Source organism: Alligator sinensis, unplaced genomic scaffold (assembly GCF_000455745.1).
Source record: "Alligator sinensis unplaced genomic scaffold, ASM45574v1 scaffold706_1, whole genome shotgun sequence".
Classification (NCBI taxonomy): domain Eukaryota; kingdom Metazoa; phylum Chordata; order Crocodylia; family Alligatoridae; genus Alligator; species Alligator sinensis.
In genome coordinates, this window is record NW_005842683.1 from 731,213 (window position 1) to 748,761 (window position 17,549).

Sequence of the window (17,549 nt, forward strand, 5' to 3'; positions counted from 1 at the left end):
GAAGGGTGAAACACCAAAATCAAAGTGGCTGGACTTCTGACATGTGCTGGTTTTATAACAGTTTGCACTCAGCTTCATTTTTTATCATCACTGGTTTTGATGTCCTAACTAGAAAGGAAATGGCCTGACCATGATTAGCACTCACATGACAAGGATTGTTGTTTCCCCCATTCAAGTTCCTGCACTACTCTAGCTTGTTCTGAAGCTGGCTTTTAGAACTCCAGACCCACTATCAATAGGATATACTGCTCCTCGGATGAGGGTGAATTGGAACATATTGTCAAGGGATGTAGTAAATTCTCTCACTTGGAGGTTTACCTCAAGATAAGAATTCATCATGTACTTTATTAAATACACAATAAGTGATGATTAGATGGCCAATTTGTCAGAGGTTCCCCATGTCAACACTTGCTTGGGACCCCCATCTTACACAGTCCATTGGAGCATGAGAAGTAGGCACAGTTCCAGCAACCATGGGGGAGGACTGGAACAGAGAGTGCTATGGAGAAAGGGTAAGTCTAGGGGCCAACATCAGCAGTAAACAAGGTCAAAGACAGAGAAAGGAAAAGCAAAAAGAGAGATGTATAGAGATGAGAAGTAGTAGTTTGGGGTGGGAAGGGGGAGTCATTAGCCACCCTCAGACAATAAATAGAAAAAATCATAGAATCATAGAAAATTAGGGTTGAAAGGGATCTCAGGAAGTCATCTAGTCCAACCCCCTGCTCAAAGCAGGACCATCCCCAACTAGATCTTCCCAGCCAAAGCTTTGTCTAGTTGGGTCTTAAAAACCTCCAAGGATGGAGATTCCACAACCTCTCTGGGTAACTGATCCCACCTCTCTGGATAACTACTACCTTCCTAGTGAGAAAATTCTCCTAATATCTAACCTAAATTTCCCTTGCTGCAACTTGAGACCACTGCTCTTTTTCAGTCATCTGCCACCACTGAGAACAGTCTAGCTCTATCCTCTTTTGAACCCCTCTTCAGGTAGTTGAAAGCTATTATTAAATCCCCTCAGTCATCTCCTCTCTAGATTAAATAACCAAAGGTTTCTGCAGCCTCTCCTCAGAACTCATGTCCCCCAGCCCCCTCACCATTTTTTTTTTTTTGCCCTTCGCTGGACTCTCTCCAATTTGTCCACATCCTTTCTGTAGTGTGGGCCCAAGCCTCAACACAGTACTCTAGATGGGGCCTCACCAGTGCTGAATAAAAGGAATAGTCACTTCCCTTGACCTGCTGGCAACCCTCCTACCAATGCAGTCTAGTATGCCTTTACCCTTCTTAGGATCAAGGGCACACTGTTGGCTCATATTCAGCCTATTGTTCATTATGGGTGGGTGGGCTGGAGGCCAGAGAAGGTGGCAGGGAAAGTGCATGGCATGCTGGAAATCTGGGTGGGCTTTTGGAATCATTGGATTGGGTGCCTCTGAGCTGGGGCAGCCCCCCAGCCCACAAGAAGCCCACCTGGATGAACCTGAGGAGCATTGCTGCTGCAGAGAGAAGGACCCCCCACACCACCTGGAACTCAGGGGCTTCTCAGCCTGGCAACAGCTGACCCCTGAGCTCAGATTTCTAGCCCTACCCTCCAGCATAGCTACTACTCCCCCGCAGCTTGTGGTCATCAGCAAACCTGCTGTATATACACTCTATGCCATCTTCCAGGTTGTTGATGAAGATATTGAACAAAACCAGGCCCAGGACTGACCCCTGGGACACTCCAATTGATACTGGCTACTAACTAGATATTGAGCCATTGATTACTACCCTCTGAGTGCAATGCTTCAGCCAGTTTTCTATCCACCTTGCAGTCCATTCATCCAGCCTGATTCAAAATGAAGGATTAGAAGTATGGAGAGAAAATAACCCTGTCCCATCAGTCAAGAAGCCATCTCTTCAAACCCTTATCTTTCTTTCCTGAGGGGCTGAACTAGATATTTATGGGACAGAATAAATTTCCTCCAGAAGTGCAGGCAGTATCCCCCAATCACTCACTCTGATCTTCCCTGTAAGGTCAGTAATTTGTTACATAGGCACCATGAATTTCCTGGTCCCTGCCTAGGCCTCAGAGCAGTACCATCCTCATGTTTTTCAGGGTGACTAACAGGTCACAGTGTCCATACTTGTAAACACTGTGCAATTTTATAACATCTGCCAACATCAATGCTCTGCTTCCCTTCTCTAATCACTGTTTTTGATCTCCTAACTGTAAAGGAAATGGCCTGACAATGATTAAGACTCATAAGATGGGGGTCATAGAAAACAGCAGTTTCACCATTCAGATGCAGAGGTGCTCTAAAGTTTTTTTTTTGTTTTTTTTAAACATGTAGGACTCCATCCCTACTGTTGGTAGAGCGCACAATTCCCTCATACATGCAGGTGTATACCTCCAGTAGATGTAAACATAGAAAGATCCAATGAATGGTCAGGAATATCAGCAAGTTTGGAAGAGTAAACAATGCAAATCTTTAATGATGAGAAGGGTGGATTATAAGAGATTGCCCAGAGATGGAGTAAGGTTTCCTTGCTTTATAGTCTTTTGATCAAGTCAGGGGTCAGATCCTAGTCCTCATTTTAGGCATCCAAATGCTTTCTACATGTGGAACTCTCTTACTTCTAGTAGCTGTGTGAAGGTGAGATTACATGTTACAATTATTCCATGTTAAGAGCACTTACAATTTGAATAATCAAACATTAAGGCTTGTTAACAACTGCTAAGTGCCTTCTAGGCATATCAAAGTTATGCCACTTCAAATGAAGATTATCGTGGAGCCATGCTACTCCGCATGAGTAAAATAAACTACTGGCTGGTCACCTGAGATAAAACCACCAATTTATCGTCCTCCAGTATCCCAGGAGGCACTACCCCTCAGTGTAGTAGCTATCATCCAGGACTCAATGGACCTGGCCTGATAGGACAGCAGGTAAGTGAGGAAGGGATGACTGGGGGGGGGGGGGGGGGGGGGAGGGAGGGGAAAGAGGTGAAGGGGATCTGAGAGGAGGGGTGTATGGGGAAAGGGGAGGGAGGCAGAAGTGGAGGGTGGCATGAGGACTGGAAAGGTGGGTAGGAGAGGAGATCATAGGAGCTCAGGGAAGCTCAAAACTCATAGGATCACTGCCCCCACCCCCAGGTTGCACCCCCAATTGCCTTTGAAATTGTCCTGATTTCTCCTTCCACCCTCCATCAGCCCCTCCACCCTCATATAGAAATATGCTGCCCTGCTTCCCTGCTAAGCCCAAGAGTGGTGGTAGCAGCACCAGTGTGGGGGAAGCCCCTCCCTGCCTGCTCCTGGGTTCCCTGAAGTGCATAATACTATTATCTAATGCCTGTCAGGCCCCTTGGCTGCATAGCAGCTCCCCGCTATGGAAGAGGAGGTAGGGGCGAGAAGCTGCATCTGCAGGGCCCAGTACAGAGTGGGACACTATGCTTGGGGGCTGTGCAGGATTCAGGGAGTCAGGAAGGGAGAAACACTCCCCCTACCCACCATCACTGCCACTGCCACCACTCTTGGTCTGATCAAAAGAGCAGGGTGGTAATCCAGGGGTGGAGAAGCCAGTGTAAAGACAGGGGCACAAACCAGGAGATGGCTGGGAGTAGTGATGCAATTTGAAGGATAGAGGAGGCTGATGGGTGGTGGAGAGAATACTAACCCTTAATGTGCCACTGATCGTTACATCTTAAATCTTACTAGCATTCCTTTCAGTCAGAACACAAGGTAGCACTGCTCTGGAGTTACTTGACAGCAAGAAATCATTGGAGCTACAGACACAACTGATTCACCGAGGAAAATTAAAATCAGAAGAGAACAAAACTCAAGGGTGTGGACCTTGGTTACACAATGAAGCTAAGTGCTTAGGCATAGGGGTTCTTATATAAGACAAAATCTAATATGAGAGGGTTAAAGGCAATGAGGGAGTGCCATAAAAACAGCAGACAGGGTTGAATAGTATACAGGGGGCACATTTACATGTGCAATTAATGCACGTGAATTCACTATACAGCAAATTCAGGGACATTAAATTGCTCCCAGGGGCATGTCTATCTGTTCACTTGGGTTGAGAGTAAATTGAGCCTGACAGGAGCAGCCTAGACCAGAAATGATACTCCCCTGCTCTTCCCCCTTGTAGCATCCAGAAGGAGCTCCTGGCTCACCCAGGTGCTAGCCCCAGGCTTGTAAAGGGCACTTGGGTCAGTCACAGGCTTGTAGGGGGCCCCAAGGGTAGCTCTGGGCTCACAGGAGGCACTGGGGGTCAGATCTGGGCTCTGGAAGGTGGGAGGGAGCTGTTCCCAGGGTTCTGAGGACTTTGAGAATGGTCCAAACTTGAGATGGGAGAAGGAAGAGAAATAGGCAGAGAGGGTGGAGACTACTGATGTATTATATTTATGTTGGGGTAATCAGTGATGGTACCTCATCAAGCTGCTGCAATGTCACAATACCATCACCTAATAATGTGACCTTGTTACGCAGTGCCACAGACTCTGTGGCTTGACTTTTTGTGTTGCCTTGTGAATTCCAAAGTGGAAGAACCTTAAGTAGAGGAAAGCCAAAAAGGTAGGCTTCTCTTTCCCATTATTTCAAGAGCATCCAGTGACAAAATCAAATTTTGCACCCAGGACACTCACATAATTGAGACACATCAGTCCTGCTCCTATGGAACATACCTCCACATCAACAACCAGACCAAGCCAAGGCTAGCACACTGTTTGGCCTCCTCTTCTTAACAGGGAGACACAAGTACTAGAGCAGGGGTGGGCAAAGTGCAGCCCGCCAGGCCATTCTATCTGGCCCGAGGGACCCCTAAACATTTTAGAAAATTAATATTTATCTGCTCCTGGCTGCCTGCTGTGTGGCCCTCAATGGCTTGCCAAAAGTCAGTAAGCAGCCTTCCACCCAAAATAATTGCCCACCCCTGGGCTAATTAATGGGTGATCTGTGGTTATAGTGATGTACTGGCACCTCTTCCCAGGGTGTACCTGGACACCCACGTGTGTACCACCTGATACTCAGGTTCAAACCCCTCTTGAATGAAAGGGGCCTAAAACCATGGACTCCCAGCTGCTAAGAGGGGGACACAGATAATCTTTTCCTAATCCTGAGTCTGTCTGGTAGTTACACATTACAGGTCAAACTAGCTGACTCCATTTTTGGGCATCTATGCCTGCTGCATTCCCGCAAGGATAACACATATGGGCCTTGTCTACTTCTGCACATATCCAGTCTCTTAAGACATTGTGATTGCACACAGTCATCCAAAAGTGTAGGGCTGTCTCCTCAGGATTAGAATGCCAACCTGTGCATAAGTGGTGACTTGTCATTTAGATGTCCAAAAAGGCCATGTAAGGGAATTGTACACGTGATGAATATTGCCCATTTTGGCAATTTAATTGCATAACACTTTTGCGCATATGCAGGAGAGGTGGGCTGAAGGCAGAAAAGGTTAGGGGCCCAATCCTTTCTTTCCTTTCATTTTTTTCTCTTTTCCACAGAGCCTGCCCTCCTCTCGAACAGCTTGGGGGTCAGCTGCTGGCAGGCCAAGCAGCCCCTGAGTTCCAGGTGGTGGTGGGGTGGTCCGTCTCTCTGCAACAGCGGTTCTCCTCAGGTTCATCCAGGTGGTCTGCTTGTGGGCTGGGGGCTGCCCCAGCTCAGAGGCACCCAATCCAATGATTCCCCAAGCCCACCCAGATTTCCAGCATATCATCCACTGTCCCTGTTACCTTCTCTGGCCTCCAGCCCACCCACCCATAATGAACAATAGGCTGAATATGATCCAACAGTGTGCCCTTGATACCAAGAAGGGTAACGGCATACTAGGCTGCGTTAGTAGGAGTGTTGCCAGCAGAGATGGGGAGCAGAAAAGTGTTGGAGAAAGACAGCCTAGCCATCTGGATGACTGAATCTTTTCCTGAGATTTGGCCTAGGCATCCAGAGACATATGGACTCTTCCTGCTGTAATGAAAATTACCAGTTAATACTGTTCTGTTAAAGAAGGTTACCTGTTAAACTGCATGTAACTTTGGGTGTATTCTGTGCTCTTAAAGAAGATCAATTCCTCTCTGCAGCTGAGCCACAAGCTAGTTGACAGGGAGGGGCAGGGGATTGGTGGAGTGGAATGGAAGGCATGGAGACAGAAGATTCAAGGCCCATAACTCCTCATCTCAGCATTTAAGAAGACCGTTTCTCTAAAACTAGAAGTTTTGCCTTGGCTGGCTTCAAGGGGAAACCAGAAAGACTGTGTTAAACATAGGCATAAGGGGGAAAAAAGGTGGGGCGGGGGGTGCTGAGCACATGCATGCATGTGCACATGTAGCCCCACCACTGGAAATTCTGTGGGGGAAGGGAAAGGGCATGGGAGGGGGGGGGTGAGGGAGTGGGGCTGGGACTGGGCAGGGATTGGAACAGAGCCAGGCCCGGGATCAGTACCAGAGCTTACTGTGCTGTGCCTGTCCATTCCCTCACACCCAGAGTCATTGCCCAGCACTGGCAGCCCCTGTGAAAATGCTCCCCTAACCCCGCAGCCCTGCACTGGCCCTGGCTGCCTTCCTGCACTGGCCCTGGCCCCGGCCCCGGCCCCGGCCCCGGCCCTGCCCTGGCAACACACTGTTGGGGGGGGCGGGGGAAGTGGGACAGCCTAGGTTGCACCAGTGAGATGGGGGGGGATGGAACCCATGGGACCCCTGCACCCATCCCACATCATCCCCAGGAAAAGCCAGGAACAGCCTGGTATGCAGGCATGGCATGATGCCAGGCACCCGAGAGGGGCATGTAGTCCCCTTTTGTTTGCACAGGGCATGGGTGGGCTGCACCTGTGAGCTGTCCTCTGTCTGCTCCTTGCCTCACTGCTGCCCTTGAAAGCAGTGTAACGCGGAACCATGTGCCTCGCTGCCCGGACCACTCAGCAGCAGGACTCACATGGCACCACACCACACCGCATCACTTTAAAAGGCAGCAGTGAGGCATTGAGCAGGCAGAGTGCAGCTTGCAGCTGCATCGAACCCATGTCCTGTGCAAAGATCAGGGGGCCATGTTCCCCCGTTGCCTGCTGGGCTCCAACTGCCCTATGACCCAGCCCAGCCCTGAGAATGGGGCCTCAGCTGGGCTGCGTAATGAGGCAATCCCCACAGTGCAGCAGGGAGCAAGATGGGGGTGAATGATTGGCCCCTGCCCCTACCTCACTGACTCCTGTACTGTGTGGGTCTCGATCTGCCCCACCCCCCTCAAAACCCAGGTAATGTAAACATAAAAAAACTAACTTGCCTGCTCAGTTGGCTGATATCCTGCCTGTGCAGGGTATGTGTGTTTGTGCATCCCTCCCCATCTGCTGCAGCAGTTTGTGGCCAGGCTGCCCTGGGGCCCTACCTGCTGCTTGTGTTGGGGCGGGGGGACTGAGCCCTGTTAGCCTCCTCCTCCCTTCTGCCGCCTATGGTGTTAAACTGGTGGTTCTAACCAAGAGCCCTTCTGTGACTCTCAAAATAACCTAAATATATAGAAAGGTACCTGTGAGTGAGATTACACATTAGGGTCAGTAGGTGCTAATTCTAAGGAATGTTAGTCTGTGTTAAAGTTAACTAGTGCTAGTGATCATTCACATGTTTGGAGTTAGTACCCTGTAACCCAGGTGGTAGAGATACCTGCCAGCTGCACCCAATTATGAATCCCTGGGGTCCCTGCCTTGAAGCCCCCCTTCCTAGAGTGTGGAAAGCCTGCCTACAGAAGGGCACCTGGAGCCTCAAAACCTTTGATCATGCAACACTCAGTACTTAACTATCTACAATTTATTTGCATAGGGAGAAAAGGGGAGTTAGATAAGACTATAAGGATCACTATATACATCAACAAAGATACTGATAACTATTATATAGTAATAACTATTATACTACAGCATTGTGAAACCCCCAAAAGCCTCTTCCTGTGGAAATTTGGAAGCAGTCTCTCGGGGGGAGGGGGGTTCAGTGAGAACCCCTTACACTCAGCCCTCAGGTCAGTTCCTAGATAAGTTTGACCCTATGTTGCTTGTACTGACATTGTACAACTCACCACAATGAATGTTACAGCTGACAGCCCCATCCAGACTTGACAGATATCGTCTTGCTCTGTCTCCCAAAACCTGCTGTCCATCAGAGCACTGCCTTGATGTCTGCCATCCCATTCCTTCTCTGGCTTTGTCCCACTGATTTCAGGCTCTTCTGAGGCTCATTTGACCACCCTGGTGGGTCAGCTTACCCCAGCTCATCAATGCCCATGCTTCTCCCCCCTGTTGCTGCAGCATACCCCTTCTTTTATCCCTTCAGGGGGGCATGCCCCCAAATAACAGCGCATCCAATCAGGAGTTCAGAGTGAATTCTCCAGTCACCTTGAATCACATCCGTGTATCATGGCTAGGCCAATCAGAAGTTTGGGTTGAATGGTTCAATGATGCTGAACTTCCCTTGTTGCAACAGTTTGAAGAATAAGCCCAACTGGACAGAGACCAGGCCGTAAGAGAGCCTGATCTAACTCTGTTACAACCCTATCTAATGTGTACTGCTCAGACCTGCTGCTAGAGGGCTAGTAAGCAGAAGTGTGGCTAGGGGCTGCAAGTCTGCTCCATGCCTGCCCTGCTCATCAGTTCTCTGGCTAGAGTATAGGAAGGGGAGAAAGAAGGGAAATAGCGCCCCCCCCCCAACACATGGATCACCCCTTCCAACTCCCATACTACCCTGATGCCCAACATTTGCCCCAGATACTCCTTCCATCCTGTGATTGGCCCCCACTCCCCTCCCATTGGTACCTTCACTACTCTTGGCCTGATCAGTGTGGAAGGGCAGTGATCTTGAGTTAGAGGGCCAATGGAGAGCAAAGAAAGTTATTGGGGTGGCAAGTGAATGATTCACAGAACATCTCCTCCAACTGGCAGTGGAGGGGGCAGAGGGGGCAGTAGACTGGCAGGTCCCCACCCACCTGTTCCCTTTCTAACTGTACCCCCTTTATCTTCCCTATGTCCAAACTTGCCCCCCCCATCACCCCTTCCCCACACTCTCTCACCCTGGGTCCTCTACCAGTCTTCACCCCTTTTCTCTCCCTCCCTACTTACTACTCACTGCATGCCTACCCAGCTGTTAGTTAGCTGTTCCCAGCTGTCTACCCAATGTTTTGGGACCAATGTCTCAGGGCCAGCACCAGTGGGGCCCAGAGCGGGGTGCAGGATGGCACTGGTCTGTGTAGCCAGGCTGGGCTGCACCAGCAGGGAGAGGGGGGAGCTGGCCAGGCTCCATAGAGCCCTAGCACCTGGTATCCTGTACCCCTGCCACCTTGCTCTGGGCCTTGCTGGCACTGGCCCTGAGACACCAGTGTGGGTCCTGCTCTCCTGTGCCTGCTCACTCCCAGTGCTCCCCCACCAACCCCGTTGTACAGGTGGGGGGCAGCATGCAGCCCTGACCCCCTGCTCACCAGCAGGAAAGGAGCTAGTGCGGAGCGCGGGGAAAAGCGGCCCTCCCCCACCTCGTGGCCTGTGTTCCCTGCTGCAGCCGCTCGTATCCTGTGCGGGGCTGTCCTCAGCAGGCACAGGCAGCCCCATGTGGACTGCAAGTGGCTGCAGCATGGGGCACTGGCCACAGGGCGCACTAGGGGTTGCTTTTCCCACAAGTCAGCACCAGCTTGTAACCTGCCCCTGCTGCCAACCTGGGCCCCGTGCCAGCTCTGGGCTTCCCAGGCAGCATTTGCTGCTGCTTCCCACAAGGAGTTCTTGCACTGGGTAGCACAGAGGTGGTGGTGGCAGCCTCACCACAGCCTACTGTGGCGGGAGCTCCTGGCTGGCAGCAGCAGCAAACGCTGCCCGGAGCAGGGGTGGGCGCAGAATTAGCCACTTCTCTTGCACTCATTTTCATAGAATCATAGAATCATAGAATCATAGAAGTAGGGTTGGAAGGGATCTTGTAGATCTTCAAGTCCGACCCCCTGCCTGGGCAGGAGGAAGACTGGGCTCAAATGACCCCAGCCAGGTAGGCATCAAACCGCTTCTTAAAGCCCCCCAGGGTAGGAGCCAGCACCACTTCCCTTGGAAGTTGGTTCCAGATCCTAGCCGCCCTAACTGTGAAGTAGTTCTTCTTACGGACGTCTAGTCTAAACCTACTCTCCAACAACTTGTGGCCGTTATTCCTTGTTATCCCAGGGGGTGCTAGGGGAAACAAGGTCTCCCCCACACCCTTCTGGTCCCCACTAATGAGTTTATAGACGGTCACAAGGTCCCCCCTCAGCCTTCTCTTGTGAAGGCTGAATAGGTTCGTGTCCTGTAGCTTCTCATTGTAGGGTCTGACCTGCTGTCCCCGGATCATGTGGTGGCCCTCCTCTGGACCCTCTCAATGTTGTCCACATCCCTCTTGAAGTGGGGTGCCCAGAACTAGACACAGTAGTCCAGCTGTGGCCTGACCAGTGTCACATAGAGGGGGAGGATCATCTCCTTGGCCCTACTTGACATGCACCTGTGGATGCATGATAAGGTCTGGTTAGCCCTGCTGACCGTGACCTCGTACTGGCGGCCCATGTTCATCTTGGAGTCAATAATGACTCCAAGATCCCTTTCTGCCTCCGTGCTCTCAAGAAGGGAGTTTCCCATCTTATAAGTGTGCTGCTGGTTAGTACTGCCCAAGTGCAGCACCCTGCACTTGTCCATATTGAAATGCATCCTGTTTTTGTTAGCCCACCCATGCAACCTTTCCAGGTCTTGGTGCAGTCTGTCCCTCCCTACTAGCATGTCCACCTCACCCCAAATTTTGGTATCATCAGCAAATTTAAAGAGGTTGCTTTTCACCCCGTTGCCCAAATCGCTGATAAAGAAATTGAACATTGCGGGCCCAAGGACCGAGCCCTGGGGTACTCCGCTGCCCACTTCCCCCCAGGTTGAATATGACCCATCCACCACCACGCTCTGAATACAACCCTTCAGCCAATTTGCAATACATTTGACCGTGTAGGCATCAATGCCACAGTCGCCTAGTTTTTTAATGAGGATGGGGTGGTCGACAGTGTCAAAGGCCTTGCTGAAGTCCAGAAAGACTACATCCACGGCGACACCTGCATCCAATGCTTTTGTGACCTGATCGTAAAAGGCAATCAGGTTGATCTGACAGGACCTGCCCCTAATGAACCCATGCTGGTTGCCCTTGAGCATCATCCCCGATGCTGGCCCATCACAGATGTGCTCCTTGATGATCTTCTCAAAGAGTTTCCCCAGGATTGAGGTAAGACTGACGGGCCTATAGTTGCCCGGGTCCTCCCTCCTCCCTTTTTTAAAGATGGGGACCTCATTGGCTATTTTCCAGTCATCTGGCACCTGGCCCGAGCACCACGAGCACTCGTAAAGCCATGCCAAGGGCCCTGCAATAACCCCTGCTAGCGCCCTCAACACCCTGGGGTGGAGAGCATCTGGACCTGCTGATTTGAACATGTCCAACCCCTCCAGAAGCACTCTAACCTGGTCCTCCTCAACCTTAGGTCTGGAGGCATTCCCCTCAAGTCCGTCTTGAATCATGGTGAGGGAGTCCCGGTCCCTGCACAAGAAAATGGAGGTGAAGAATTTGTTAAAGAGGTCTGCCTTCTCCTCTGGCGCAACCACCAGATTGTCCAGTGTATCTTGCAGGGGCCCCATGTTTCCCGGTGCCTTCTTCATCCTCCCTATATTTTTGAAAAAGGACTTTTTATTATCTTTGATCTTGGATGCTAGTCCTAGCTATGGATCAGAAAAGCTATGATTTTGAAGCTAAGATACTCCTCTTTTCATTTAATAGTCATAAAGGACAAAGAGAGAGGAACATTCAGCATCATGGAAAACAAGGGCCCCATCTAGAATCCAGGGATCACATTTTTTCAGGACAGCATCCACTTTACAGCTTTGCCTTGTGCTCTTCGTCCTCAACCCACATATGTCCTCGTGACCACCCAGGGGCCAGCTTCAAAAGAAGAATCAGACAAAGGTTTGTGAAATAGCTGGCCAGTGGCATAGAAATAAGAGTTCTTTGCTGGAAAGCACAGAGTCCAGGCAGCATGACCATGAGTAGAATAACAATCTGTAAATAAGTGTAATTTCTGGCACATAGACAGCTATGCAGACAAAGTAGCTGACTAAATGGTATACTTAAGTAGCCAGGAAAGAATGGAATTCCAGCCTTAGTATTACTCCATTGTAATGATGATACTAATAATAATGATAGTAAATTAATCAAATTTAGAGAACAAAGCATATAGAAGTCTCTACATTTCCTACAGATTTAAATATTGCAAGCATTCCTATTAAAAGGAGGTACACAGTAGCAGAATTCATAGGAATTTTTGTTACATTTTCACAGAAAAACTAATAGCCAGTAACATGCAAATCTCTTTTCTCTAAAGATCTGGTGAAATTTAGTTTACCTCAGTTTCTAAAAGTACTATTTTTACAAGATATAATTTTCATTTATCTTCTGAGTCAACTTGTCTGATCCACACTTTTCTCATGGCAGTTTTCACCTCTTCATTTCTCAGCGTATAAATCAGTGGGTTCAGCATAGGCGTGAAGACAGTGTAGAACACAGAGACAGTCTTATCCACTGAGAAGGTTGTTGATGGTCGTAAGTACATGAAGATACATGGCCCCAAAAATATAACCACTACAGTGATGTGGGAGGCACAAGTAGAGAGAGCTTTGAGGCGCCCTTCAGAAGTGCGTCTTCTGATGGAGACTAAGATGATAATATATGATATAACTAACACAACAAAACAGGTCAAGGAAATCATCCCAGTATTAGCAACAACAACGATGCCAACAATGTAGGTATCAATACAAGCCAGTTTCAGCAAAGGATGCACATCACAGAGATAATGATCAATCTCATTAGGCCCACAGAATGGGAGCTGAGTGGTCAGGAGAGTCTGTATAATGGAATGCACAAAGCCCCCTGTCCAGGAACCCAACACCATCCAGCCACACACATGCCCAGTCATGAGGGTCATGTAATGAAGTGGTTTGCAAATAGCAATGTACCGATCATAAGCCATCACTGTGAGAAGGAATATCTCAGTACAGCCAAGGAAATGGCCGAAGAAGAGCTGTGTCATACAACCAGCAAAAGAGATGGTTTTCCTCTCAACAAAGAAGCCTGCAATCATTTTGGGAGTTGTAACTGTGGAGTAGCAGATGTCCACAAATGAAAGGTAGCTCAGAAAGAAATACATGGGGGAAATAAGGCTCTGGCTGCTCTTGATAGTGATAATGATGAGGAGGTTTCCCACTATAGTAACTGCATAGAACAATGAAAACAGAAGAAAACAGATTTGTTCTGACTCCTGATCCTGAGTAAGTCCCAATAAAATAAATTCAGACACATTATGTGAAGATTCCATGTTGTCAGTGCACATAACCAGTATTTAGCAAGACGTTAATTCACCTGACAAGACATAAAATAAAGAATTGAACAGTAAGCAGATACTCAACAATGATGAGGGAAAATGTGACAGGGTACCAACCTTGCCCCATCATGGAGTTCCGAGGGAGTGAACAGAAAAGAGGGACTTACCTCAGCAATAATCCTGGGAAAAGAGGGAAGATGGGGCAGACATAGAGCAGGGACAAGAGGAAACAGAGACCTGGATGGGGGAGAGAGAGATCCAGAAAGGCGAGAGACCTGAATGGAAAAAAAACAAAACATAACAAAACAAAAAAGGAGCTGCAAGGGCAAAAGGAAAAGCGAGGAAAAAAACTGCTGCAGGGGCTGCAGCAGATGGATGGACAGTATTAAAGGGGAACTGGATGGGTAGTCAGCTCCCAGAAAGAGAAGAAAAATGCTGGGAAGTAGATCCGTGGGAACACGGGAGGGCAACGGTATAAGCCTGAAAGAGGGGACCGGAGGAAGAGTCCTGAAGACAGACTTTCCTATTAAACCAGAGAGATGAGGAAATGGAGACAGCTGGTCAGGGCTGAGCCGGTGAGTCTGATTCTAGTGGACATTGGGTCTATTTGAGGAAACCTAGAAAAGAAAGAGACAAAACCAAGTGGGGTGGTGAGCCAGGAGAGGTGACCCCACATACTCCGATACTGCTAGATAAGTGTGGGAGTGAATGGAGTGACAGTTTGCTTGGGGCCCATGTAGGGAAGAATGGAGCAAGCAACCAGAAACAAATGTGTTCTGAGTGAGAGACGGAACAAAGGACTTGGAGGGTGGTAGTTTCATAGGGGAGACATAACAAATATGAAGCTGTAACATCAGGTGTAGTAAGGGCAGGGTATAGGGATGGTGGAGCCCTGTGAAGAGGAATCAGTCTTCTGAACCACATGTACCATACCAACCTCATCTCTCAGAACTGTGTTTATCTCCGTACTGTTTTTTTCCCCATCAATGTGATGGCAGGTGAGAAATAAAGGTGATCACCCAGTCCATAAAAAAGGGAGAGATTGCAATTTTATTTTGTAAGTGTGGCTAATCTCTCACAATGGTTCATTGGCCAGGAATTTTAAATGAACTGGGAAAATATGAGGACTAAACCCCAACCTAAGGAAGCCAGGAATGGCGAGTGCTGCAACCCATGTAGGGATGGCTGCTCCGAAGGACTGGCAGCAGGCCCACCAGATGGTGATACAGAAAATTACTTGACACCTACAGCTGGAGGAATTGGTCCAAATAAAGACCCAGGAGGCTGAAGGGAGGATGTTAATGTTTAGCTGGCAACAAGAGCTGAGTGAAAAGATAAAGGCTCAACATGCAGCCATATTGGGTGCCTCAGATAAATTCAAAGTCCCAAAGATGACGGGGGAGGATGATGTTGAGGCTTACCTAGATGCTTTTGAGAGAGCTGCTATTGCACCTGGATGGGATCTGGCCAGGTGGGCCTCCTTGTTAGGACCTCTACTGATATGCCACTCCCCAGAAGCCTACGGGGCACTTTCCCAGGCAGAAGCCAATGATTATGCAGCAGTGAAGAAGGCTATCTTGTATCAGCTGGAAATATGCCCTGGGCTTTACAGACAACAATGTTATGCCTCTAAGTAACAAAAAGAGAAACAACCCAGGATCCTGGCTCAGATATTGAGAGACACGATAGAATGCTGGATCCAGCCCAATGGGAAAACCGTGCAGGAAGTCATAGAGATATTTACTCTCAAACAGTTCCTAGAAGACCTGGACAAAGAGATCCAGATTTGGGTCGGGCAGCATTAGAATGCCTTGAGACATGGAGCAAGTCTTACAACTTACCAAAGCTTCCTCAACAGCAGAGAAAATCAAAGCAAAAGGGAAGAACCCCAAACTGGGAGTTATGGTAAAGAAACTGGAGAACATAATCTGATCTGGGAAACTACCAGCAGAATGGGAAATATGTTCCAGGTGTGGTGGATCCAGCCGTATCTCCTGGCAGTGCCCTAAAGGCCTGGAGGAATGATGACCATGGAAAAGAAAGCCTGAAATAGGGAAAAGCCCAGAACTGGATCATGAAAAACAGATGGACTATAGCTTCAGGTGACTTTACAGAGCAAGTAGGGTCCCAAAACCCATAGTGCAAGTCTGGTTCAGTTCCATGATTATCCCAGCCCTTCTTGATTCAAGTTGCACACAAACCATGGTCCAACAAAGAGTAATTGACCCTCAAGAGGGTGAGCTGGAAACAAACAAGTATGGTATGTATCCATGGAGAATCATTCACCTATCCCCATTGAAGACTAATACCGGCTGTCATGAACAGATCTGAAGAAATGTCAATGGGGTTTGCCCAGATGCTCCCATGTCTGATGCTATCGGCATTAGATTGGTCATACTTTTACCAGGTTCTGGATCAGGCTAGAGGCCAGAAAGGGTGAGACAAGACTGGGATGGAGAGAGTAGAGGGGTTATAAGATGGCTTCTGCGGTGACGAGGCTGAGTTTCCGGACCAAATGATCAACCACCCCAACAATGACTTAGAGGAGATAATCGGGGAAAACTTTAGGGAAGTACAAGCTGTGGAACCCACTTTCCAACAGGTGTATGCATAGATCATTGCTACATGAGAAGGAGTAGCGGAGCTGGAGCTACTGACAAGTTATCCTCACTTTGAGGTAAGAGATCATATTCTTTATTGCATAGATAAAGGGAAGGTAGCCAGGGAGGAGGTGGAGCAAACCTTAATACCTGGTCAATACCAGCGGGCCTTGATATAAATAGCCCACACCCTACCTCTGGGTGGACATCTGGATGAGATAAAATGATTGCGCGGCTCATGCTACGAGTGTACTGGCTGGGGATACATAAATAAATAGAACAATTCTGCTGATCATGTGCAGATTGGTATACATAAACAAGTAGAACAATTCTGCTGATCATGTGCAGATTGCCAATGGTATTCCGACTGGATGCTGCCCTCCCCTCCCCCAAGCCCTGTTACAGCCTTTGGCAATCATGACATGACCATGGATGTTATCAGCTCATTCCCCCAAAGCATTGCCAGCTATCAGTTCATCCTAGTGTTGGTCGCTTATGCACCCCACTACCCTGATGCAGTGCCCATGAAAGTATTGACGGTCCCAAAGGTAGCAGAAGAGCTTGTTATGCGGATCACTTGGGTGGATATTCCTCAAGAGATACTATCAGATCAAGGTACAAACTTCATGTCCCAAGTAATCCAGGGGATTTTCAAGACTTTTAAGATATAGCACCTCAGGATGTTAGTATGTCACTCCCAGACTGATAGTCTAGTTAAGAGGTTTAATTGAACATTAAAGGTGATGATTAGAAAAAGTATTCAAGGGGACACTAAGAGAACTGTGTCTTCTCTGCTTTATGTTTGCAATTTGAGAAGTCCCCCAAGTGTCCTTGAGTTGCTTTCCATTCAAGCTGACTTAGAACATAAACCTCAAGGCCTAATTGACATTCTATGCAAAGGCTGGAAGGAGAGTGAGCCCATGTATGAATGGGGCCCTCAACAAGTCATAGAGTTGCCAGAGCAGTTAGAGAAAGCAAGGCAGATTGCCTGAGATAACTTAGAAAGGAGCCAAGCCTTTCAGAAATGGGGGTATGACCAGGGCACCAGAAGGAGAGAATTCCAGAAGCGTAATTTGGTCCTAGTAATGTTACTGGATCACATCAGTAAAATATCCTTCAAATGGCAGGGTCCTTTCAGGATACAGAGATGGGTAGGTCCCACAAATAATGAAGTAAACTGGCCTGGGCCACACAAGACTAAACAGGTTTATCATGTGAATCTGTTAAAGAAATGGGAGGAATGTGAAAATTACATGATGGACCCCAGAGTAGTAGAAGAGGAGTGGGCCCCAGAAACTACGGGCTCCCAAGGAAGAAACTGCCCAGTATCCACAATTGGGACTCAGGTGCCCAGAGGTGGGAGGGAACAGCTGGAACAGTTGGTTAGGTAATTTAAAGATGTCTTTATAGAAGTGCCGGGCAAGGCACAAGGAATTTGCCACCAAATTAGATTTAGCCCCAGACAAGCAGTGAGGGAACACTGGCAGAGGTTGCCACAGGCCCTATATATACCAGTGCAATGTGAATTAAAGCAAATTCTGACTTGGGGCATCATCGAGGCATCACAGAGCCCATGGAGAAGCCCCTTGGT

General features: G+C 48.5%; 1 protein-coding gene across 1 annotated transcript; it reads right to left on the reverse strand.

Moving 5' to 3' along the window:
• Positions 1-12,422: 12,422 nt before the first annotated feature.
• Positions 12,423-13,364, reverse strand: LOC102379470 (olfactory receptor 4S2-like). Its single transcript, XM_006033968.2, has one exon. It carries the CDS (start codon positions 13,350-13,352, stop codon positions 12,423-12,425), a length of 930 nt encoding a protein of 309 aa, XP_006034030.1. The 5' UTR covers positions 13,353-13,364.
• Between the last annotated feature and the right edge of the window lie 4,185 nt (positions 13,365-17,549).